The 24,901-nt window shown below is 47.8% G+C and overlaps 1 protein-coding gene across 1 annotated transcript in view; it reads left to right on the top strand.

The window, feature by feature from the left end:
• Window positions 1-2,460: 2,460 nt before the first annotated feature.
• Window positions 2,461-24,901, top strand: part of Agps (alkyldihydroxyacetonephosphate synthase) — a gene marked incomplete at its 5' end in the record, with an annotated part of 31,090 nt that continues 8,649 nt past the window's right edge. Inside the window, 11 exon segments of the mRNA XM_077634889.1 lie at window positions 2,461-2,553; window positions 10,156-10,246; window positions 14,162-14,282; window positions 16,795-16,869; window positions 17,319-17,390; window positions 17,639-17,718; window positions 17,828-17,908; window positions 19,844-20,078; window positions 20,948-21,075; window positions 21,981-22,032; window positions 23,881-24,020. Coding sequence (XP_077491015.1) covers window positions 2,461-2,553; window positions 10,156-10,246; window positions 14,162-14,282; window positions 16,795-16,869; window positions 17,319-17,390; window positions 17,639-17,718; window positions 17,828-17,908; window positions 19,844-20,078; window positions 20,948-21,075; window positions 21,981-22,032; window positions 23,881-24,020 — 1,168 coding nt within the window.

Here is a 24,901-nt window from a genome sequence, read left to right as displayed (position 1 = left end):
CACGGTGCAGTTGAGGCGTACACCGTGAGTGAGAGGGTTTGGCGCCTTCACCCCCCCCCCCCCCCCCCCCCCCCCCCCCCCACCCCTCGCCCGAAACACTTTACCGAGCTTAGGCTTCTGGCGATCTTACCGCCCAGTCCTGTTTTCCTTTGTTTTTTACCTTTGCCTCCGATTACGCGACAGACCTTTTAATATGCGTCTAAGCTGCAGCACGTTTTCCGCAGTGTCTGCGTGCGTCTGTCGTTTGGGGTTTTCCCTTCATGCTTTCTGGAACCTTGTCGTAAAGCGAAAGGATTGCCTGAGCCGCTGCGTGTGTGCATGCGTGCTAGCTAGCTAGCTAGCTCGGTACGCTTTAACTGTTTCTTTGCCTCTGCTGAATTACCAATGACGTTTGTAGCGGCGCCTGGTCAAAGATGAGCTCGCTGGCTCTGTATACCTTGAGTGCGGGCCAATAGTGTTTAATCAGCGATGCCTTTTGCGTCAGCTGTATGCGGCCTGTTACGTAGTCGATGAAGTAGTTAGTTGCATGACTAGTTTTCGTAGCGATTATTATGCGAGGCAAGGCGCTGAGTGCGTTAGTGGTTTTACATAAACGCGGCGTCAGTGCTGTAGGGAAGATGATTAAAGGGGGGTTAAGCGGACGTTGGTGGCGGCCCATCGTGCTGCCTTGAAGCGATTCTCTGCTTTGAAGTTGCCACATTTTATGTGCGTACCCAATTAATGACGCCTGGTCGCCATGCTGACGTCAAAATTGGGAAGGATTTTGCCGCACCTACGCATGACTAATGAATTCAACGCGGCAGCCGCGAAAATGCCGTCAGACGTTTGTCGATGTAATAATGGGAATTTCAGTGACAGCTATGTAGGGCACTGCGAAATGCCGATGCCAGTAGGGGTGCCTAGTTTAACTCGGGTTAGCACTTCTGTTTTTCCTTCGGTTCTATTAGTGTTCTGATCCAGTGTTCACGAATGGCAATTGTTCGGATAGCGATGACGTGTTAATCTCCGTATATACGCGAAATTGCTCATTCTTTACATTCGTGTATATATATATATATATATATATATATATATATATATATATATATATATATATATATATATATATGGGAATCTTCCTAGCAGGCCTGGCGCAGTGGTGCAGCGGTTATAAGCGATGTGCCACTGCCCTTGTGTGGAAGGTGCTGCCATCTGTGGGGCTTGTATTGGGCTGTGACCCATTGCTCATAATAATAATAATAATTGGTTTGGGCGGAAAGGAAATGGCGCAGTATCTGTCTCATATATCGTTGGACACCTGAACCGCGCCGTAAGGGAAGGGATAGAGGAGGGAGTGAAAGAAGAAAGGGAAAGAGAGGTGCCGTAGTGGAGGGCTCCGGAATAATTTCGACCACCTGGGGATCAGTAACGTGCACTGACATCGCACAGCACACGGGCGCCTTAGCGTTTTTCCTCCATAAAAAACGCAGGCCGCCGCGGTCGGGTTCGAACCCGGGAACTCCGGATCAGTAGTCGAGCGCCGTAACCACTGAGCCACCGCGGCGGGTCCCATTGCGCATCCCGAGCAGCCTCTCGCGATCAAATGAGCTGCCGCCTGACACGGTGGGCAGCCTGCCAATTTTGCCTACATGGCGTCAAAATACAAGCGCTTTCGAGAAGCTTGCAGGCAAAGCAACCTCTCCAGTGCACATAACTCGTCGAAATGGGCCAAGATTTGTTGGGCCACAGCGCCGAGGGTAACCGCGTTTTTTGAAATTCTAAATACTGATACGGATATTTTTCTACGGTGGGCCACACACCTCTCAATTATTAGGGAGCGTAACAGTAATTGTTAAAAACTGTTCAGTATTAGTTAACCAGCCTTCTATAACCGGATACAACTTAAGTCTGTAGTGAAGCTCCGCCCACAGGACCGGTGCACAGGATTCCGCTACCACAAAAACGTAGTCCGTCGTTTAAAACTTCTTTTGTCACCTAAACAAGAAGCTAATCACGAGAAAAAAAAAAGTTATAAGCTCTAGAATTTTCATACCTGGCTTGTTTAATAAAGTCAAACATTAAAAAGCTGATTTCGTCTACTTTTGTGACTGGCTAGCGGAGTAATCCAGTACGCCGCGGACCGTGGCCCAGTGTTAACTGCTGTTTTTTTTTAGTTGTATTCTACTATAGTTAACACGTCTTAGCTCTAGCCTACTTTACTACACCGCTGACCATGCTATGGCGAAAAAAGCGCTCCTCTAATTCAAAACGCCCATTTTTAAAAATTGTGTGAAGTGCTAGGGGAAACACCCTGCATATATGCCTTTGGTTCAGGCTGTGGCAGTTCTGTGCAGTGTTCATGGGCTCAGGGCACACACGTTACAGGCCAAGGATTAAAACGGGCTCACGTGTTGCTGACTTGTTGGCTTAGGACGGCTGCTGTAGACGCGTGCTTCATTGCATTCCTTGCTTGGCGTGCAGGCAGGACCTGCTCAAGTGGAATGGCTGGGGCTACAAGGACTCCAAGTTCGTGGTCGATAGCTCCACGCACCACATCTCATTCACAGGCGACAGGTACGTTGATGGGGTCCTTTTATGCTTGTGTTGAGCGCACAGGTTTCATCCTCGCGAGGATATATGGCTTTTGTATTTATTCCGAGATACTGAGCGTTGGTGATAACGTTTTCTTAGCGTTATTTAGAGCAGTAATGAATAGTGCTGCATTTGCAATGCACCAAGTGACAGTGACTTTCTCTCTTACTGGTGCTATCTCAAAGGAGGTCAGACACCAGGTATTTATTTATTTATTTATTTACGTGTATTGCATAACTGATTTGACACAACATATAGAGCAAAATTTACGTTTAAAACGTGCATTTTTTTCCACGCAGCATGAACAAGTAGAGTAATACCCCGTTATTTAGGACGTTTAAGGACCGGGAATAATGTCCGAATCATCCGAAGGTTCGAATTTATGAAGGATGCTGTAAGGGATCGGATGATCCGCGGGGTCATTAGAGCCAGTTGCCCGGTCTCGGCGCCTCACCGCGGCAGCCCCCCCCCCCCCCCCTTCCCCTTCGGTGACGGAGCTCCCGTCGTGGGTTCAAGCACCCCTGACAGCGACGGCCGCGCGCTTTTGTCCTCGCACTGTTTCACGCTGGAAGCCCCCTCCTCTTGGCAGACACCGGACGCGACGCGACCTTGCGAAGGGCATCTCGTGGGAAGATCTTGAAAGTGTCAAGGAGGGGAGCAGCGGGAATGACGAATGGACCGCGGCGGCCAGATTTGCAACCACCCCAACGAGCGAGTATCGGTGTTGAAGCTAAGCCGCGTGTGCTCCCGAGAACGCTAATCCCCCTGTCGGGACCGAGCGGACAGTCGCACACAGCTGAAGCAGTCCGCCGGAGTCCGACGACAGCTCTAATTGCGGAACGGCGACAGGTTTGACGAGCTTCGACGAAACCAATTGCACGTGCGGGCACGGTTGTGTGGTTGTTTTTTTTTTTTTTTTTGCTTCTGAGTGAGTGTGTAGTAATACTGTGGATGTATGGGGCGTGGCACCTAAACCTGGTGGGCCACTCGTTTCGAGGGTCCATTCCCGGAATTCCGTTTTCTTGTAGCAATTTTGATGTTCGTTTCGTGCTGTGTGTTTAAGGGAGAGGGTTTAGAACCTTGCCGAAACTGCGTGTCATGCAGTTTGTAAACCAATCATGTGTTTGTTGTGATTGGGGGATGCAAGGCAAGGGCCAGGCTTCTAGGTCTTTAAAACGGGCCCCGGAGCCTGGGAAAAGGGTTCTGAGCTAGATTTAGACCCCTTGCATCTTCGGCGATGCCAAGGAGGGAAGATTTTCCCTTAGCCAGTTCCTTGTAATCGTGATTGCTGTTTATTCTGTTGTATATATGTAAATTCCTGTATAAAGTTTCAGTTTACCTTCCTTCAGTCAAGTGTTGCCGGATCTCGTCTGTTATACCTTCTCGGACGGTGGGGCACCTGATTTTGGAGCCCGAAGAAGAAACGAACCTTAACTGACGCCAAAAAAAAAAGAAAGACTGATAGGAACCGTTCGCGTCATAGTAAATTTATTTTGGTGAAAACCTGTGCGCTGGTCGTCTGCTTTTGAGATGAAAAATGCGCGCGGCAGTGACCACTTTGCGCATTTCCGTCAGCAGCTTTATTGCGTGCACACTGTGTGGAATGTCGGCTCGGAGCGGCTCCAGAATGGTAAATGCCCCAGCGGCCTCAGTCGCGGTGGGGACACCGAGAGCAGTGGAGCCTCCTGACAAGCGGCACGGTCACGCGCTTTGGGGCACGGGAAAAAAAACGGAAGAACCACGGTGACGGAAGCGAGGAAAATGCGTTGGCGCCGGAGCGCCTTTTGGCGTAACATGATAGGCCACATTCGCACAGCCGGCCTCCTCTACGGCGCGGCGGCGACGGAGCCGAAAACCGCGGCAGCAACGGAGCGGCGCGGTGTTCTAATCGAAGGAGGCGCCGGACGCCGGCAAACCAGTTGAGGTGGGCGCTTGCTTTTCCCACGTGACTCTACGCCAGTGCCTTTTATGCGAAGCGTACTAGCCGCACAACCAAGCTCTTCCTTGCTGCGCCGCGCGCGGCCGCGTAGCTACCACTTGACCTACATCGGCGCACCGCGTGATATGACGTCACAACAGCTGTGAAAGCTGGGGCTCAACTCGTGCGCTCGCTTGCGGACGCGCAGCCTCCGCCGGCGGCCTAACTCCCGCTCCTACCGCTAGGAGATACTGACGTCACGCAATTGTATAAAAGGCGACGCACTCGTTGAGTCAGTTGAGCAGTGAGATGTCGGACAGGGAGAGGGCGGCTCGCCAGACCGCAAAGCGCAAGTTACAAAGAGCCACGGAAACGGGAGAAGTACGGGCTTGCCAAGCGACGTATGCTTCGCATCCTAGGCTTAACCATAAGCTAAGCCAGGCCATTTTTTTTCTCTCTCTCGTGTGGAAAAACAAAGCAGCGGGTCTGAAGGAGATGCCGCAGCTGCGGTGAAAGTCGTCTGCTTGCGTTGCTTTGCTTGACTATTATTCGCAGAAAAAACAATGTAATCTCGCAAAAGCGGCGGCAAAAGTTTGAAGTTAGTTGAATAACATTGCGCAACTCCACAGTTTTTACAGCGAAACGCCACGCGTACAGCACCAAAACATATTTATAGGAATATAGCAAGTTACTATTAAAGCGCTGCGCGCACTGCAGTCACATTATTCTGGCCCACATGAACGAAATCGAACTGATGTAGGGTGTAATGAATTCTGTTATCAATACAGGAATGGTTTTGCCAGGGCTTGCTAGATTGGTCTTTATACTAACGTTCGAGAATTAGGCTAGCAAAACAGTTTGGAGAATATTTTACCAGTATCGGCTAATACACATGCAAATTTTCAGATTTTTCTCGATAGCAGAACTCAATGAGTGTCTGAAAGAGATAAAATCTGTCATGCTAGTAACATTACATACCGGATCGTTTTGCTGACATTCCTGTCTGTTTTATTGCGTTTTATTCTGATATGCATCTGTGTGTACAACCATGTCTATCGCAAATGCTTGTATTTTACAGTTGTGTATTTACTGTATGTGCTCGAACTAGCCGATGTTTTGTTGAGTAAAGAGATCAGTTTTTGCCCTACGTTTCTCTCTCTCTCTCCGTGTAAATAGAACCAGTGTCCAGCTAAATGTAACCACGTTTTTAACAATTTAAGGAGTGTCCTAGGCACGTAAAATGGGCTCAGTACTGTTGAGGGTCGTGTGGACTACTCTGCAGTATCTATTCACGGCAAAACTTGAGTTTCAGTCCGGTGTGCGTATATGACATTGAAGTGACCTTCGCACTTAGCGATTTCATAGAAACAGCTTTAAGTCAGATGACAAGCCTATTCTGACTATGGCCAATGCGATGGTGTCTTCAAATTAGACCCGGGTCGTTTCCGAAATATTGCGCATCCCACCCCCGAAATTTGACCTTCATTGATTTGGACCAAAATCTATTTTCAGGTTAATTTCAATCTGTTCGATATGATGCCAGTCTCTAAATTTGACCCGGGCCAGCCCCGAAATTAGCCCTCGGCTGAGAGGGACCAACCATAACTGAGCGTCCAACCATATTGAGCGTGCAACCATAAGTGAGCGTGCCCGACACGATGACGACCTCCAAATCTGGTCCGGGCCATTGCCAAAATGCTTTCGCTCGACCTTTGGTAAAACCGTGATTAAACCCTGCCTAACTTTCTTTTTCGCACTGCACAGTCGATTAGTTAGTTTAGACTGACTAGCTAGCTTTTTGAATATTAACTTCTTGTTCGCAGCAAGGTGCCGTCCGAGTAATTTTTTCCTTCAAGCTCAAAAATATAGCGCGAGAAATCCAAGTACACAACAGTGGTGCTACTTGAGTGCAACAGGTGCAAATTCGCTTATCGTATATCCCGCGCCCATTGCAAACACAAAACTCATCAGAGACTCGTTTACCTGGAACGCCTCGCATATTGCCAAATGAAATAAAACCGTCATCCGCTCTCTGTTCCTTTGCAGCGGGCGCTTTTCGGGGCGCAAGACGCGTGCATCCTCCGACGGAGGAATGAAAGGGGGGGGTCTTTTTTTGCGCCAGGTGGTGGTGGTGGAAACTTTATTAGACACGAGGGAGTTTAGGACCCCCGCACGGCACCACTGCACTCAAACGTTCATGTCCCGGAGGCTCATGACGCTGGCAGCCCGGCCTGTGGCGATGGCTTGCTTGGCCGGGTCCTCGTAGCCCACGCACTGGCTCATCTCCGCCGCCGAAGCCGCGATAAGGAAGCCGCGACGCTCACCAGCGCCACCTGCAGCAAGCAAGCCGTGGGTCACGTGAGGCGAGCTCGCGCTGTGACTGGCACGTTTTTTGTGGAGCGGCGCTCCGTCGCTGACGCTCTACGGAAACGTAGAGCAGGGCCCAGCGGCCACGGGCCACCCGATTTGGGGGGGGGGGGGGGGGGGGGGGGGGGGGGGGGGGGGGGAGCGGTTCAAAAACATTCCCTCCGGAGGAAGGGAAAAAATGCTGTGAGAATGTGGCCTTACTAGTACCGGAGCACCGCGGGAGCCCGTGCGCAGCCAATGCGCATGTGCAAATCGCCTTGACAGCGCCAGATATCAATCAGCTGCGCGCGCGCCTGTGGCATCAGGAGCAATCAGCGCGTGCTCAGCGCCGGGAGCCCGCCCACCGCCGCTGAGCACGCGCTGATTACCTTGAGGGCGTCAGATGGCGCCAGGCACCCGGCAGCTGTAGAGCACGGTTATAGTGAACGGGGATAGCCTGATGCAGTAACTGTAGGCAGCTGTAACTGTAGGCAGCTGCGTCTACGCCGAGCGCACTGGCGATGGGCGGGCTCGCAGCACTCCGGTAACGGTAACACTTTACATGATATACTAAAAGTGTCTAATGAAAAAGCCAGCGACGCGCCAGTCAGAGTCGGAAACTGCGCGAAACTGTACTCAGCTGACAGGCCGATGTGCAGCCGGGCTGGCATCGCCGCAGTTGGAGCAAAAAATAAAAAACCGAAACTATACGGCCGCACACTTTTTCGGTGCCGGAACCATCCGAATGACGTCACGCTTGCCACTGGCGGGCCTAAGCACCCAGGATGTGATGTTGAGACTCCAGCACGACATCATAGACTCACGATCGAGAGATATAAAAGCAATCCTAGGTCTAGACCTCAAGAAAGCTTTTGACAATGTCAAACACGAGGCAATCCTGACAGAACTTCAGGAAATAGGCGTAGAGGCAGAACCTACAATTATATAAAGAACTTCCTGACAGACAGGACAGCAAAGATAAGATACCAAGATTTGGAATCGGAAGAAATAGAGCTGGGAAACAGAGGTACCCCACAAGGATCGGTACTCTCCCCCACTCCTCTTCAATCTGGCAATGAGGGGTCTCCCCAGCTAAACTTGGGAGAATAAAAAACCTAAATTTCAGCATGTATGCTGACGACAGAACGTCTGGATAAACAAAGGTAGCGACGCAGAAATAGAGAACAAGCTGCAACGGCTGCAGATCCAGTGGTAGAGTACTAGCAGCTAGGGGCTTGCCTGCTCACCAGAAAAATCAGAACTCTTAATGTACAACCCCAAATCAACTAAGGCTGAAAAAAACAGCGATCTCAAAATTCATGGTCGGAAACAAACCAGTACCTAAAGTAAACAAAATAAGAATATTAGCTCTTTTCATTCAAAGTAACGGATACAACGACGAAACCATAAAGAAATTGGAAGGCTACGCAGCACAGATGACTGGGATATTCAGAAGAATAGCCCTCAAGGGAAGAGGGCTAAACGAAAGGAGCCTAGTTAAGCTGGTACAAAGCGTACGTCATTAGCCGACTCAGCTACGCTACACCGTATCTAAACATCCGAGCCTCAGAAAGAGATAAATTGGACTCAATAATCAGGAGGATGCTACAAACGAGCACTCGGAATACCCATAAGCACCTCAACGAAAGACTCGTAGCAATGGGAATCCATAATACATGGAAAGAAACAGCCGAAGCAGTAAGGACCGCCCAGCAGGAAAGACTCAGCCAAACATACATAGGCAGGGCCATTCTAAGCATGGTGCGACTGCAGACGGACAGAGGTATGCAAAAGAAACAGGATATTCCAAGAAAAATCAGGGAACAGCTGAGGATTGACCTGCTTCCCAAGAGCATGCATCCCACCTTCAATAAGGAAAGGAGGAAAAAAGAGCTGAAGCACTAGTCAAACGCTTCAGCGAAGTAAACAGAGAGACAGTGGCATACACAGATGCGGCGAGCGGCAAAACTGGGAGCAGCAGTAAGCCTCGGTAGTAGATGGCCAAGGTAAAGAAGCAATCTCGGCAGCAACAATACGCAGCTGAAATCCAGAGGTAGCGGAGAAGTAGCAATAGTGCTTGCTTGCGTAGGCACCAAGGCAAGTTACATAATAAGTGACAGCAAAACAGCCATCTACAATTACGGGAAGGGGCAGAGTAGCACCAGAAGCGGTGCGAATACTAGTTGGAAGGGAAAATTGATAGGAAAATTAGCCTCATATGGGCACCAGCTCACACGTCAGTTCCAGGGCAACGAGGCGGCGCACCTCTTAGTCCGAGATCTCTACCTCCGGGCAAGAGCAGAGCCGCCCGATTGCAAGGAGCTTGAGGAGAGACTACAGACATACACAGAGATAATAGAAAACTACAGATTACAGCGAAGAACTGTCCCTCCACCGGACAAAGAGCTTGAAACAGAGAGGCAACAACTTGGCACAGATTACAGGCACAAAACTACATACATCCGGTATGGCCATCACACGCCCTGAAAGACGATGACATAGACGATAAATGTAAGGAATGCGGGGAGCGGGGGACCCTCGACCACATAATCTGGCAATGCACACACTCCCCAGGGGTCAATGAAGGAATAAATAGTAGAGAAGCCTGGGAGACCCTTCTGTAAAGCGCGGACCCCGCCATGCAGAGGAAAGCCATCCATCTGGCGGTAGAGGCCGCGAAGAGCCAGCAAACTCTTTGCCTGCATCTAGTCGCGGAGGCCCCGGCCCCTGCCCCTAGGCCTGCCGCACCAGGGGTAGGGAGTAGGGGGTCTCCATTTCTGATGGAAATAAAAGTTTTTGGAATGGAATGGAATGGAATGGAATGGCGCGCACGCCATGGGGGGCGGGGGGATATTTAGGCGACCGCGCTCAGTGCTTGTCATACCACGGCATGGTCTCCGGTCAGGAGCCCGTCCGAATTAACGAGCCTCCGGCGTCATATACATGCGCAGGCGTTGTCCAAATATCCGGATTTACCGAATTAACCAGGTACAGCAATCGTCTGTGTCCGTGAGTGAGTATGTTTCGTAATTGAACACTGGAAAGGAAAAAATGGGTACCTAAACAGTTAGTTATGAAGTGAGTGTAAAATGATTTATAGCGGGTTATTTCATCTTGTGCGTGCGGAAGTGTGGAGGCTGTTAATTTATCATAACAAACTTTGTAAGTGTGCATCTAAATACGCACACCTAGCTAATATATATTTGTGATTTTCTTTCGTGAAAAAATGTTATGAAATGAGGAATTGCATTTACACCACATCACAATTGGTTTACCAAAGATGCTGCCTGTTTTCCTTCCCCTTGATTGTCCCGCCGCAGGTACAAGATTGGGAATAGGACACTTCCACACTTCAAGGCCTGGGTGGAGTCTGCATTGGGCGTGGACCTCAACGTCCTCATACCTTCCCAGGTGGGGAGGATGCTTAGAAAGTTGGACGGGGGCACAAACTTGAGAGAGCTTGGAAGTCAAGCTTTGTTTTCTGCCTGCCTTATCCACTCTTCTTCTTTATTCTTCTCGAAAGTGAAGGAAGGGGCTGGGTGAATGTCTTTGGGTGCCTTTGGTTTTTCATCTTTGTGCCTTGTGCTACCACTTATCCAGCTGCCTGTTGAATGTTGAGTGCCTGCTTCCACTTTTGAAGCGAAAGCTTCACTACGCTAGGTTTTCAAGAGGGCAGGGTCAGTGCAGTCACGTGACAGGTCATGTGACCTGCTGACGTCATCACAATCTGCCCACCGCGGCAGGTGGCAACCGCCCCATCAGACTGTGAGCAACCTCCCTACCGTGGCAGGTGGAGAATAAATTGATGATTGGCTGAGAGGCCATGTGACCTTTTAACTTTGATGTGACCTCGAAGCGTCCCGTCAAACCAGTGACACTTTGGCTTTTGCTTCTCACCAGGGTTAACCAAAGTTTAAACCACAGTTAATTTTTTGTAGAACAGCTTTCATGTCACATCTGCTTGATTCGCAGAAGTGAAAACCAAAAGAAAATAATTGGTTTAAAGGGGGTGCAAGAAAACTTAGGTGCAGAAAATCATCAATGGAAACTTTACCTTTTCTTTCTTTCTCGTTTTTTTTAGCTGGGATGCTGAAAAATTTCTTCCAAATAAATAAATTAGTGCAGATTCTTAGTATAGAAACTGTTGTATGCTCGCCTAATTGGTTCTCTATAATGACCATGAGTACCATGGCAGGTTCCCATGAACCAATGTTTCCAAGTTGTGATATCTTGTTCAAAACCTGGAGCTCTGCACCTGTGTATGTTAATGCATGTGGCTTTCACTGTTGCCAAGTGTCCATGGGCAAGCACTTTGGTTGCCATTATCTGATCTTTGATTGTGTTCTAGAGGAAATGAACATAATATTTTTCTGTAATAATGCTTGTGTGCCTTGCATGGTAGACTGTTTCTGTTCAATGATTTCCTTGCTTTATTTTCTAACTTTCTTTGTTTTCACACCACTTTGTAAGCATAGGCAGTTGCACAATGCCAAACACACCCTAAATCGAATTTCGATCTATTTCTTTCCCCTGGAAGAATGTAGAAACTGAAATTTCTGGGGCTTCACAAGAAGGCACTCAGGTTCGCATTGTCACATTGCCACTGGTGTTCCCAAGTGACAGCTTGTAAGATTCTGAGAGTCGGCCCCTCCTCAGGGCTGTTTTCAACTGAAAAATTTTATTCAGAGTTGATGCTCGCATTTATATTTAAAAATGAAAAGTATGAGATCCCCATCGATCAGTGCATAACTCTGAGACAGTCACCACCTGCCTTCAAGATTGCATATAAAAGACAGATGTCGAAAGGACTCGATTGTATGCCAACCCGAATCTGTCACTGGCATATGTGTCTTGCTTATGCTCAAGAAATAAATAAGTAATTAAATTATTGCCTATTTGAGCTGCATGAGTTTTACAAATATGTAATGGCAGCCCAATTGATAGCTCATTCCTCGGTCTCTCCCCTTTTGTGGGCAGAGCCAGAGATAGAAACAGTCTCTAAACGAGACTGTTTGGCCAGAATAGAGTTCTGTACAGGGCTTGACTCATGGAATTTGTTAGTCATCGGCTTCCTCTTTGCTGCTTGCTGCTTCTCAGTGTTACCAAGCACGAAGTGCACTTGATGGCATGCTGCATTGCTTTGCACCTTGCATGTTCCCTGTACGCTTTTTCTGTTCCCTTTGCTGGTGTTGTTCCTCTCCTGCACCTTGCATGCTCACTCAGGAGCCCGTAAAGAGCACCAAGGCATCCCTGCAAGGCTCCTCCTGCGTGGCTGTTAACCCTGTGCGCTTGTGCTCGAGGGTAAGCGCATGTTGACTGTGGCTGGCACCCTGGATGGCAGGATGGTGCTTGCTAAGTACTCGGGACTTCTTCACCTGCCCTGAAATGTTTCTGATGTGTGCTTCATGCTATTTGTGTGTGTATTTTACTTGTTTTTCCACTATTTACACTGTCAGCTTTTATAGCCATACCACTTCCCCCTCCTGTGAGATCTCGGGGTTGTCGTCCTCATAGAATGATTTTGTCGCATATCAAGGCCATGTCACGGGTTGTCATCAGTCACGTGGCTTCCAGGTCACATGGCTCATGGATTCTGTGACCCACTGATCATGTAACTAATGGACCATGTCGCCGGTCAAATCTCTCTTGACCGTAACTCCCCCTAAAGAGCTGATGCTGAAGATCATGTCGTGTAACATCAACACCCTATCAAAAAAAATTTTTTTTTTTTACCCTAAGGGCCCAAGGGAGCATTACTAGGGGACTGGCGGGGTGGGGAAATGAAGTATGGTATACTGTACAATCTCTGTGATATGATCCTGGCTGATGCAACTTTCAGTATGATATAAATTCGTAAAATTCCCTGGCCAAAGTGCATGGCGTACAGTGCGCAGAATTTTGGGCGTACCAGATACTTTTCATAGTCCCGTGGGATCGTTATCATTGAGATCCTACTATATTTGTTGAATACATGAGTTAAATATGTAGTGATGTGAGCTACAAGTTTTTTTAGTGCGGTTTATGAAAAAAAAAAAGGTTGTCATTTTACTATTTATTTAAGAGCTTCCAGCTTAACTCCTGCATTCTAGAAGTCAATTAAAAGCTCTTTAGGCAGAACCCATTAGGCAGATTATAACTTGGATGACCAATTGCATGCACTATGTATCAGCTAGCATGCATAAAGATGAAGATGAGGCTGGCAACTTAAATTACAAGGGAAGCATAAGTGAATGGGAAATAAACCATTAGCCCGCTTCACCTAAACAAATTTCCTTCTGGCATTCCAGTTTTCGCTGCTTGATAAACTTAGCGGAAAATTCAATTATAGTTCGTAAAGGAGAGTGGGCATACGAATATAAAAGCATTGGAGGAAAGCGGAAGTTAGGACAGAAGCTGTTATAATCAGTAAAAGTGTCATTCCCACTAATGCATCACTTGCAGTAACGCACTAATCATGATCTCCTGCATTGTGAACAATTTCTATTAGTATCAAGCATCTTTTATCTTAATGTGGACATGTGCGAAAGAGTAGTACTCTGTAAATGTGTTGCAGGATTTGAGTGAGATGCCACAAATAAATGGAAGCTACTCTGAATGTTCTTTTCAGTTAAATGTTCTAATACAAATAAAATTAGTAATGTTTTGTGAAACAAATTTGCTCAGTTCTGCTGCTCAGTTCTGCTGCTAAACATGGGTACATGTCATCCACATTTTGATGGGGGCTAGAGGCAAAACACCTGTATGCTGGGAATTAGTAAATGCATCTTAAAGTTCCTCGGGTGGTAGAAACTGGCACTGCAGCTTTTTGCAGTGCCAGTGTAGTGAGGGCACTTGAAAGAAAAAATGTGGGTCTTTTAATTGTTTTTTCATGTTTCACGGTTTAGTCAGTCGCAGCCTTCCATCAAACTCACTGCTTTCTCACATCTTTCTGCATGTGTGTGTGTGCACTGAGTGGCTGAAACAAAATATAATGTTTCTCATTCAACGCTCGTATCTGCCTCGTACTCCTTGCAATTGTCAGGACTGTTTCCATGGCAAAGTTGTTACATATGTTAACATATCGAAGTGGATAGTAATTGTTTCGTAACCCGCGTGTGTGAAATAATTGGCAAATATTATTCTGTTAGCACTAGAGATGTGCTGCACTCTAAACAGAAAGGAGGAAAAAAGGGAGTAAGCTCTCCTCTAATTCAGAGCTTACTCCCTTTTTTACCCCTTTGTGTTTAGAGCGTAGGTACTACAGTATGTTTTCTGTCCGATACTAAACATGCCTTGTTGCATGCAAATAGATAACTGACATTTTGCTTGGTTTCGGGCTGGCAACAGCAACCCCCTTCAGACCAGGAACTCCCACACCCAATCATCAATGAACCGTACCTCGAGAGTGTTCGTCACGCGGGCATCACCTATTCGGCTGACGGACAGGACAGACTCTTCAGGGCACACGGTGAGTGCTGCATGTTGTGTGTTTCAAGCTGTCACTCGTGCACTAAGAATCTTCGAGGAATCAGAGAAAGTTTTTAACGCGACAGCGTTAAGGAACTCGTGTCGCAGAAAAGCCGGTGTTGTCGGCGTCGGCCGTGTGCGAAAAATTCCTCCTCCTCCCCGTGAGCGACAAATCCCTCCTCGCAATGCACGCCACTGTCCCAAAAGCTGATGCGCGACGGCAGCCCCTCCCACTCGTCTCGTTCGGGCGCAGTGGGCCCGTGCGGGCACGCAGGAATCACGCGGTCAGCGGCGAACAACGCAGCGCTCGCCCAGAGCGCCTTCACCACGAAGCTTGTGGCTTGTTGCCCGTTTGTTCGGTGCGGAAGCTATGGTGGCGTTCGTGGCGTCAGGTTTGTCGAGAAGGATGTGCCGACGAACTACGACTGCAACTTGAGTCCCGTGCGTTTCGGCACGGCGCCTGGCAGCACCTCTACGTGGTTTGCCGCTCCGCGCGTCAGTTTCACCGTACGTAGCAGAGCGATTTGTCTAATGGGCAAGGCGTCGCGCCGAACGGGCAATGACGTTCCGCGGACTCCCTGACAGTGCTGCAACTTGCTGTCGCATTCCACTCTTAAAGGCGAAGCTTAAGCGTCCTCCAATTTTTTATCACTAATTATTAGCCGTATCCATGTTACGTTTGTAGAATTCAGTGTGTGCCTTTGCTCTTTGCTACCCGCTGCTGTGGAGCATCCAGAGGAGTGCTCACTGCAAAGCTTCGCAGCTGGCTTGCAGGTTTCTGCTACGTCTGCTTCATCAAAAAGATGCTTAGTTACTTTACTTTTTTTCCGATCTGCAGGTATGACTTCGAACTTCCTTATTCAGTGTACTACAGCTTCACGTAACATCTGTTACTCATCGTTCATCCTCATCAACATCATCCTGGTTTAGTCTGCCTAGCTAACGTGATGTTAACGAGGCTAAATATGCTTAACCGAGGACAAGCACCCTTCCAGTATGCACCTGCTGCTCTTCTCGTCCATGCGCACTGGCCACCATCCTACCCGAGCTGATTTTTTATTGTTGCCACACTTGTGCTGTTGGCACATTTACTTTTGCTTTGTATCCCTCCCGGCACTTTTTAAGAATGCTGCTATTTGTTCTGTGCATTGCATTGTGCTCAAGACCATTTTTTTTACTGCACTGGCAGTGTGGTCCTCATTCAGTGCAAAAGCCATGGGGCAAAGGCCCCCCCCCCCCCCCCCCCCCCCCCCCCCCCCAGCACTTCTGGTGGGTTGGAGGAGGTGCCAACTTTGGAGCACCCTTCGGTGGGTGCACCTCCAGAAACCCACCAGTAAAAATGCTTGTCCCACCCATTTCACCAACCAGACGAAATCAAATTCAAAGATGTAAGGGAAGGCAATCAACACAAAAAAAAGTGGAATGTAAAACCAGTTCTGCTAACGCAGATTTGTCACATCACATAATATGATCGCCTGTTCCCTCTTAATATCAGCTAGCATTCATTGCCTAATCCACACTCCTCTTTTGGTCTCGTAACTTTGCAGCTATCACATCTCTTTTTCTGTTCCTCACTTCGTTATCCTTACCCTCCATTTCAAGCTTCTTCGTTAGCCTCCTACATTGATCCCAAAATTCATCTCATTACCATCCATGGCATAGCATAGCCTCCACAAACAGCCGTCGCAAAGCTTTAGCTTGCTGCCTGAGAGAAGATCCTCCTTTTTGTTTCCTTCATAATACGATTCCTGTGAAAACGTTGGGGTCCTCGCCAGTGCCACTGATGCGATGTGGCGCTGGTGTAGACTAATGGCTTCATGTGTGCTAACGCTTGTTGGGCACCGCGAGTTATGTGTGAGCACAGCACGTTTTGATTTTAAAAATTAGCTGTGGTTCAACCCGGCTGAACCTAATAAGACGACCTAAAGCTCTGTTAAGCATGGTTATCCAATCTGGTGCTTTTCCTTATCGTAAAGATAATCAGATTCTGCTTAATGGTGACGACACATCGTCGAACACTAGTTTCGGCACATGGCTTTGTGTGAAGGTAAGCACAAGACACACACTTTTGTATAGCAAACGGCGCGTCACACGATATTCAGCAGTTGTGAGAGTGCCGTAGGCTCCACGTACGAAGCTGTGGCGAGGCGAAGCAAGTCATGTAATTCGATAACTGCGAGGCAAGCGAACACCATCGGTTCAATGTGAACAGCTATGGCGAGGCATGGCGAGTCACGCGGGATGACGTCAGAGCCAAGCCTCCGCTTCTTCTGGTTCGCAGGTCAAATTTCATAGCCGCATGACCGTCAGCTTTGTACGGTAGGAGTAGAGCTTTTGCTGTAAAAGATAGGAAGGAATCACTGTAGGCAGTGTCACTGGACTGCATGCAAGTGTCTATCGGACCAAGTATGCATTTGGTTCTCTGCTCTTTGTGGAATAATATACGTTACTACTGCTCTCCTCAGAAATGAGCCTACATTGCTTGCTAGTCATTGTTCGGTGTCTTTGTGCAGGTCACACCATGCGGGAGATCTTCACACTGCGCGAGAGCTCCTTTGCACGCATTCCCGATTTGGTTGTTTGGCCGAGTAAGTGGATCTTGTGTTCATTGAGATAGACTGGGAATGTGGGCTTAAGGCATTTCTCTTGCAGTTGCTGCTCAGTGCTAAGCACAGCCTTGTCTAAGTATGCACATATCCTGTTTCTTCCAGTTTGTTTACAAAACCAAGGAGAGCAAATTATAATGTTACTTTGTTCATTTGTTTCATAACGGTATTGATTAGAGTGCAAAATTCACTGCGCAAAAGGTAGCCGCATGCTACCAATGAGGTATTGCTCTGAACTACATGATTTAGCATGCTTAAATGACCAGGCAGTGGTGTTTTATAGACCTCTCATGAGTGTAGCACCATATGATTTTTTTTTTTTCATCCTTGCATGAGAACTCTGAAACAGTAGTAGTGTATGCGTCTTGTGTGGATGTGTACTTTTCACTTGTTTCGAACGTTCGACACACTAAATGCATCCTCTCGTGCAGCGTGTCATGAAGACGTCGTCACGCTGGTGACTCTGGCTTCTCAGCACAACGTTGTCATCATTCCGTTTGGAGGTGAGTGAGTTGGTACTGGTAGATGAGGCTGAGTACTGTCACCCGAAGCTGTCTCTTGATGCATCAATAAACCCATTCGTGCCATCCCTATTGTCTTTACTAAAGGTTCGCATTGGCACGATTAGTCACATTCATCTCATCTGTTTTGTAGGTGCCGCTGTTAACTTATTGGCCACCGTAGTTGTCTTCATTGTTTCTCATGTTTATCAGCCAGCTTTCTGAGACAAGGTTATCCGTTGCCCCCACAGGTGGTACCAGTGTGTCAGGTGCCCTCGAGTGTCCAGCCGGGGAGACAAGGATGATAGTTTCCCTGGACACGTCTCAAATGGTATGCGGTTCTACGTGCTGACGTCGTTAACGTTCTTTGACTTGCACTCTTGCAAGCATTCCCTCTTTTGCAACCTGCAAAAGCTGAGGGTGATGGGGTGTCCGTGCAGAACCGCATCCTGTGGGTGGACAAGGTGAACATGACGGCCAACATCGAGGCAGGCATCATTGGCCAGGACCTGGAGAGGCAGGTGAGCGGGAAGAGGCTTCCTTGGCACACTGTTCCGCTTGCCAAGTGCCTTATTCTATTGGCACACTTGGTGTTTGCCATTTTCTTTTGTTGCCTTGGTAGCTTTGGTGTGTTGTGCGCCGCTTCTGTCTAATTTGGTTCAGCTCTCGCACTTCCATGGCAGAACCGTGTGAGCTGGCCACGAGTTGCGGCCATCATTTGTTTTGTTTGCATTTTATTCCTACCTGTGAAGTGTTGGGCAATGTCACACTGAGCCAACAAGAGGCCTTGGAAGGCACTCAGCTGTGGCAAAGATCAGACCCCATACTGTGGAATCAGATGAGGAAAGGCAGCAATTGGTGCTCTAGTTTAGAGTCGAAATTGGCTGCCTGTATTATTTTTGATGAACTCTAGTTTGTTCTCTGCTGAACCGGAGTAGTCTCGTATTGCGGAAGTTGCCTAGCCACCACATGTCACCGTTGGTTAAGAAATGCTGGTCTGTGCAGCTGCTTTGCTGGTAGGACCAGTGCAGGCTGGCGTTTACTGAGGTTCCAATCCACCACACCAAAGCACTAGTGTTGGCAGCCATCTTTGCAGGTGCCCATGACAACAGTGCAGGGTGACATCTACTTTCCAAGGGAAACTTAAAGGTTGGCCGGTTAGTGCTGCAGACAATGAAAGTTATATTGATTTGAGCACAAAAACACGCACTGCTCGAAAGGGGTGGGAGACAAATCACAGGTGCTACTCGCAGCTTAATTCATTACACCGTGGAAAGACTGAAACAGACCCCCCCCCCTCATAGTCATGCAGAACCAAAAAAACACAAATGCAACATGACAGTACTATATAGCAAGAGAATTCAGTGTGCTTTCTCCTCATGGCCTGTGCCTTTTCATTAAAAATAAGGATACACTTGTAGCAACTAGTCCAGTTTGTTCTCCTCTTGAATTCTTCTTTTGAAAGCTACTGCAGGGGAAAATCCTATTTGGTTATACTGGTTTAAGGAGAAAGTTCTGTTCATTCCGGCTGGGAGCTTGTTCCTTGAACCGCTTTGACCCATTAGGATGGCTTCTCTCTGATGCAGCAGCGAGACTTTATATGGAGAACTAGTGTGCTGATTCTTAAATGCAGCATGCAGTGTTCGAGATGATGCATAAAGTTGAAAATCTGTGCCAGGCTTGTCTGGCATGTCTATTTCTTCACCCCTGACATCATCCGGTTTACATAACCATATTGTGTTCAAGTCCAAAATGGCATCAACTTTAGCCAGCAGTAAACGGTTGCCATGACTTAGATATGGCCATGAAACAAATGAATTGTCAATTCTGGGATTTAGCGTCCCAAAGTGATACGTGAGTGAGCTATGAAAGATCCCATAGTAGAGGGCTCCAGATTGATTAGACCACATGGGGTTCCTTGACGTGCGCTGACACTGCACAACGCACGGGCACCTTTTGCATTTCCCCTCCGTCAAAAGAAGTAAATGAAGTATAACACTTTTTGGCAGCATATTTGGTGCATTGCTTGAATAGGATATGGCTAGGCAAACTGGATGGGGATTCAGAAGGAAAAACGAATGGGGAAGCAAGCCTCTAGCAGTCTTCTAATTTTATGCACTGCAGACTTCCGAAGCTGGAAGTCTCCCCTATGTAGCGTTAGAAGCATGCACCACATAATGATGGAAATCTCTTCAGTGATTGTCTTGTCTTTTTATATAACTTCATCTGCACCCTCGTCCAATCTTCACTGCCTTATCCTACTCAATTTAGTTGTGGCTCTGTGCCTCACAGCTGGCTGCTACGTTCTTAGAGCTTCACATGACTCGGCCCTGTTGACCACTACTGTGTTCAATGTGACCAGAACAGAGAGGCTACACACTCTGATCTGGTGATTCTGTGATGCTTCATCATCGTCACGAGAACCGTTTCTTTCCGCACCACCACCGCACGTGCAGCTTGCTGAGCACGGCCTGTGCACAGGCCACGAGCCGGACTCGTACGAGTTCAGCTCCCTGGGCGGCTGGGTGGCCACGCGGGCCTCTGGCATGAAGAAGAACGTCTACGGCAACATCGAGGACCTGGTGGTGCACGTGCGTTTTGTCACGCCCAGCGGCACGGTCGAGCGCAGCTGCCAGGTGCCCCGGCTCTCCAGCGGGCCCGACGTGCACCACTTCGTGCTCGGCTCCGAAGGTAATGAGCATCTTTGGTTTGTTCGGTCTGGTGGCTACATTGTCAGTGAGGCCTTATCGAACCGCAAGAGAAGTAGGGGGGTAAAAGTTTAATGTGAGGAAGGGTGGAAAAGTCTCTTCTGGCTTGCCATTCTGCACTGGGCAAGGGAGAGGAAGGACAGAAAGATGGGAAGAGTGAAGACGGGAGGCGATGGTCCCATAGTACAATGAGCTACAGGTGTCCAAGGGGCTGTGCATATGTCTACACACACACACACACACACAAAGTGTGCCACAAGGGCCTTGTTAGGACATGTGTTCTTTCTTTTGAACGAGTCGTGGTGTGCATCTATGCTGGCAAATGCATGAGTGCAGTGTTATTGTGCCAGTAGCAAAGCTGATGTCACTAGTTAGAGAGTGCGACAGTGTGCAGTTAGAAGTTGGGTGGAATGCTAGCAGTAGCTGTCTGTGCAGGCTTCGCACAATGCCAAGAAAAAGTGCAGAATGTCGTGGCTGTCGACGTGTACTTTATACAAGCAGCAAAGCTTTGAGAATGGTTCATAAGGTTAAACGTGCTATGTTGGCTTTTGCATCATATCATGCCAAGTTCTGGCCTAGTGATGCTCACACAAGGTCAGAATGTTGAGGTTTATCACCTGACCTAAGGAGTCTCCTCACTTTTGCATACGAGTTTTTAACGGAGCAGCGTTAAGGCTCCTGTTCTGCAGAAAACCTGGCAGTGTTGTGAGCAAAAAATTCCCAAAGAAGCAGCCAGGTGGGCCACCTTGGGCACATGACCTTGTGGCATCATCACAACCTGCCCACCAACCTGCCCACTTTTCATGCGCACTCTTGCACTGTCCTCCTCACCCCTGGTGACTGTGTGCGCAGGCACTCTGGGCGTGGTGACCCAGGTGGTGCTCAAGGTGCGGCCCCTGCCCCAGTGCCGGCGCTACGGCTCCATCATCTTCCCCACCTTCGAGCCGGGTGTTGCCTTCCTGCAGGAGGTCACCCGACAGGTGGGTTGCTTAATTCACTGTGATCTCGCTCCAGAAGTGTCTGATATGGTGTCGGTAGGCATTTCGCAAATTTCTCGATGCGTGCAAGTGCACTAAAGGGACAACTCAAATCTAATTTTTGTTCCCAGTACAAATTGCTGCTATGGCTCTTGCTAGCTGTGCTCATGTTTGTCTGGCAACAGAAGACTCATATATTGCTGAGAGAGTTCAATTTGGAAATGGAACACTTTTTGGAATGTGAACTTCGTAATCTCATCCACTCACCCAACTTTCTACCGCCCCCTGCTACACTTGCCTTCTCTTGGTACCCAGTCTGTTCTCTTCAGCGACCATTGGTTATCATGGCTTTGCATTACACGCCTTTGCCCAAGCCCATTTCTTCCTCTTGATTTCTAGTAGGATATCATTAACCCGTGTTTCTTCCCTCACCCACTCTGCCCATTTCCGGTCTCTTAATGTTACACCTGTCATTCTTCTTTCCATATCTCGCTGCACTGACCTAAATTTCAGTTCAGCCCTTCTCACCAAAGTACTTTCAGGATAGACCCAGGCATTTTAGGCGCAGCAAGACAGCACGCACTACTCTTAACATGCCAGAAAAGCAGTCTGCAATTGTTCAGCTTGTTGAAAGCTTGTTGCAATTGTTAAAGAGTAGTTTACCAATATCTCTAAGCATATAACAACTTCATCTTTCCTATGGGGCAGAAATGACAAGCAGCAAGCTTTCTGTACCTATAGACTTAGTTCTTCGGAGGTCGGTTGCCCATTTTCAGTGGCCCTTGAATGTGTCTGGCAGGGCCTGAAAGTGTACAGGAGCTGATAAGAAAAGCTGAACAGAAAGGTCACTAGAACAGCGAGGCTCTGCTTTCTGATATGCAACCATCTTTGGCTCTTGCAACTTGCAGAACATCCGGCCAGCCTCCATTCGCCTCATGGACAATCAGCAATTCATCTTTGGTGAGTATGACTGCCACGAACCTCACCAATGTGCAACACCCAACCTTGTTTCATAGTGAAACTGATGCTGAAAAGGCAAAGGTAGAACCTACTGATTCGCGCATGATCTCTCCTATGGGACTGGAGTGCCCCATTGTGGGTTAAGCGTCATGGTTTAGCTTTGTTATTTTATTTATTCATTTTTTTAATGTGCATTCTGCAGACCACGGTTACATCCAGGCTGGAAGGGCAGATTCATAAAAACAAAATCAAAGCAACCAAATTCAGCAATACAGCAACAGTAATATAGCAGCACAATGTATAGCAGAAAGGTACAATACATAATATACCGGCGTGAAACATGGCTGAGGAACGTAGTTTACATTTTTTGGGATCTGTAAGGTTCGGTTAATGACTTCTAGTCGGTTATGGTCCGTGGAAGAAACGGAAAACATTTACAAATCGGTCCGGGCAAAATACGGTGTTAGTAAATCGTTGTGATATTGTCATGTACTCCTCACTGGCATTGGGAAAGATAAGATGAAGGGTCAAGTCGGAGTTTTTTGTTAAGAAGTAATGAAAGAAAATCTAAATGAAAATTTCGCGTTCTCAGCTGTAGTTGTTCAATGCCGTTAGCATGCGTCAACCCTGATGGGGAGTCTGTGATGCACTCTCCCTTAAGTGGTGCTCTTGGTTATATTACTGATTTGGTTGCTGTGGTCTCTTGTTTCCTCCAACCCGCCTTTTTCACAAGATGTGGTGCCCTTTAGAAAGTGCACAAAATTAATCTGCCACCAAGAAAACTCATTGAAAACAAATGCACATGTGCGATGCAGGCGCACTGCCAAGTGGCAAGTGCATGCTTGACAGCTGCCGCCATCTGTCGCATGTGCCTGTCACTAATATTGCCGCGAATATTTGCAGTGTTTGTTCGTTTTTCAAATCTGCCGCCACACCACTTTATCGCTTTGTTTGCGACGCAAGACGCGACTAGATTTATCTCGATTGATCGCAGCCAAGCAGAGCTGATTCTACGTTGTTCCGGAATGTTCTACTAACTTTGCACGCTTTATCTCGAAAGTTTGCTATCAGCTTTAAATTGAGCACGGCCGACAGCGGCGGGCATTCTGTTCGGCGACCGCCGAGCACGCTTGGCGCTACGCCGCCGCCGAGTGATTCAGTCCGTTGTGGGTGCAAGTCAGCCCAATAAACAGTTTTCTTTTAGAAGACCTTTTGTCCACCTTCATCGCTCCTTCGACTGCCGTCACCACTACGTGACAATATAAACTGCACATGCACACTAGAAGCTGATGGTTTGTTTTCAACCATTTTTTTCAACCAACTGTCTAACGTGTGTGACAGAGGTCATCGCTTTCAAGTAACAAGTAATTAACTGTGACAGCTGGTATACGGATACTTCTGTGCACATTAGAGAACCCCAGGCAGTTGAAATTAACCCCTCGTCTCTCACCGCACCTTGCCACATAGCCGCCAGTGTTGCTAATTGCTCACATAAAATTCAAATCAATTAATCAGTCGCCGACCTGTCGTTGGATCAGCACTGCCATAGCCACTGGTCACTAAGGCCAGCGGTGTTCATTCAGCCAATTTTTGGTTGAGGTTTTAAACAGTGAGAGATTGATAGGTCGCTCTTGGACGGGGCAGTTGGGGAGGCAGTCCCATTTAAACCGTGTTCTATTCCTTGGAGTTTTTTTGTTGAAAATTTGGGTTTTAGCATGGTTTTCCTGTATATAAATTTCTTTCCAGCCCTGAGCTGAAATGCCAGCCACATTCAGCTTACTGTGGATTACCTACAGCTGCGCAGTTTTTTGCGGCATTGGGACAGTGGATTAATTGACCTCTCTGCAGGACAAGCTCTCAAGCCTGAGGCCTCTTCGCTGCTGGCGCCCCTGTGGGACGGCTTCAAGAAGTTCTATGTAACACGCATCAAGGGCTTCCAGGTGGACCAGATGTGCGTGACCACGCTGCTCTTCGAGGGCAACAAGCAGGTGCACAATTCTGGCTTTTTTGTTTTTTCTTCTTGTAGACCGGGAGCCCTCAAATAGTTTTAGAATCAGAGGAACCGAGATGACTTTCTTAGGGTGCCGAGCAATCCCTTATTTCTCGGCTTCCATCCCTTCCTGCAGTGAAAATGGCACGGAAAAATGGTATGGAGCAGCCTAGCTCAAATAAGTACCAATTCATGACGGTAGTGAACTCGTTTACTCTGAGGCCTCCAAGCAAGCTGCTGAGGTAGCGGCACGCAGATATGTACTGCCTTCTACTACTGTGTGTGCATTTTCGTCGCATGCTAGCGGTCAGTGCGGTGAGGGCAGAGCAAGTTCATTACTGTAACAGTGGAGGACGTTGTAAATTTCAACTAGCAAGTGCCATGCCAAAATGCTGTGTTGCTTGACTGCACATTCAGATGGATAGGAAAATTTTAGAGGTGTCATTTTCTTATTTTTCTATGTTTGAAAGACTAATCATTTGGACAGTGATAGTAGCACACTGCGACTGAAATCAGTGATGTTTTGTTTGGGGAATTTTCTCTTGTCCAGGGAATTTGAAGGGCAGAATTTGGCACAAAGGGAATTTTTACACAGTTGCTAGGAAAAGGAGCCTAAAATAGGGACTTTTGGGTCTGATTGAGGGAATTTTCGGTTACGCCATGGAACATCACTGGCTGAGATAGCTAGTACTGTTTGCAGTATTTTTGAAATTTAGAATAGTTGCACACCTCTATACATTTGGCAACAGGCAGAATAGGTGGTACAGTATCATTACAGTGTGACGGAAAATCTCCTCGCCAAACTAAATTTTCTCAGGTGCTTCAATAATTGGGTCAGGCACCATTGCTTGAGTTGCATACCTCAAAGGCCGAGTGTTG

This window comes from Amblyomma americanum, chromosome 8 (assembly GCF_052857255.1).
Source record: "Amblyomma americanum isolate KBUSLIRL-KWMA chromosome 8, ASM5285725v1, whole genome shotgun sequence".
Classification (NCBI taxonomy): Eukaryota; Metazoa; Arthropoda; class Arachnida; order Ixodida; family Ixodidae; genus Amblyomma; species Amblyomma americanum.
This window is presented reverse-complemented; position numbering and strand designations above follow the sequence as displayed.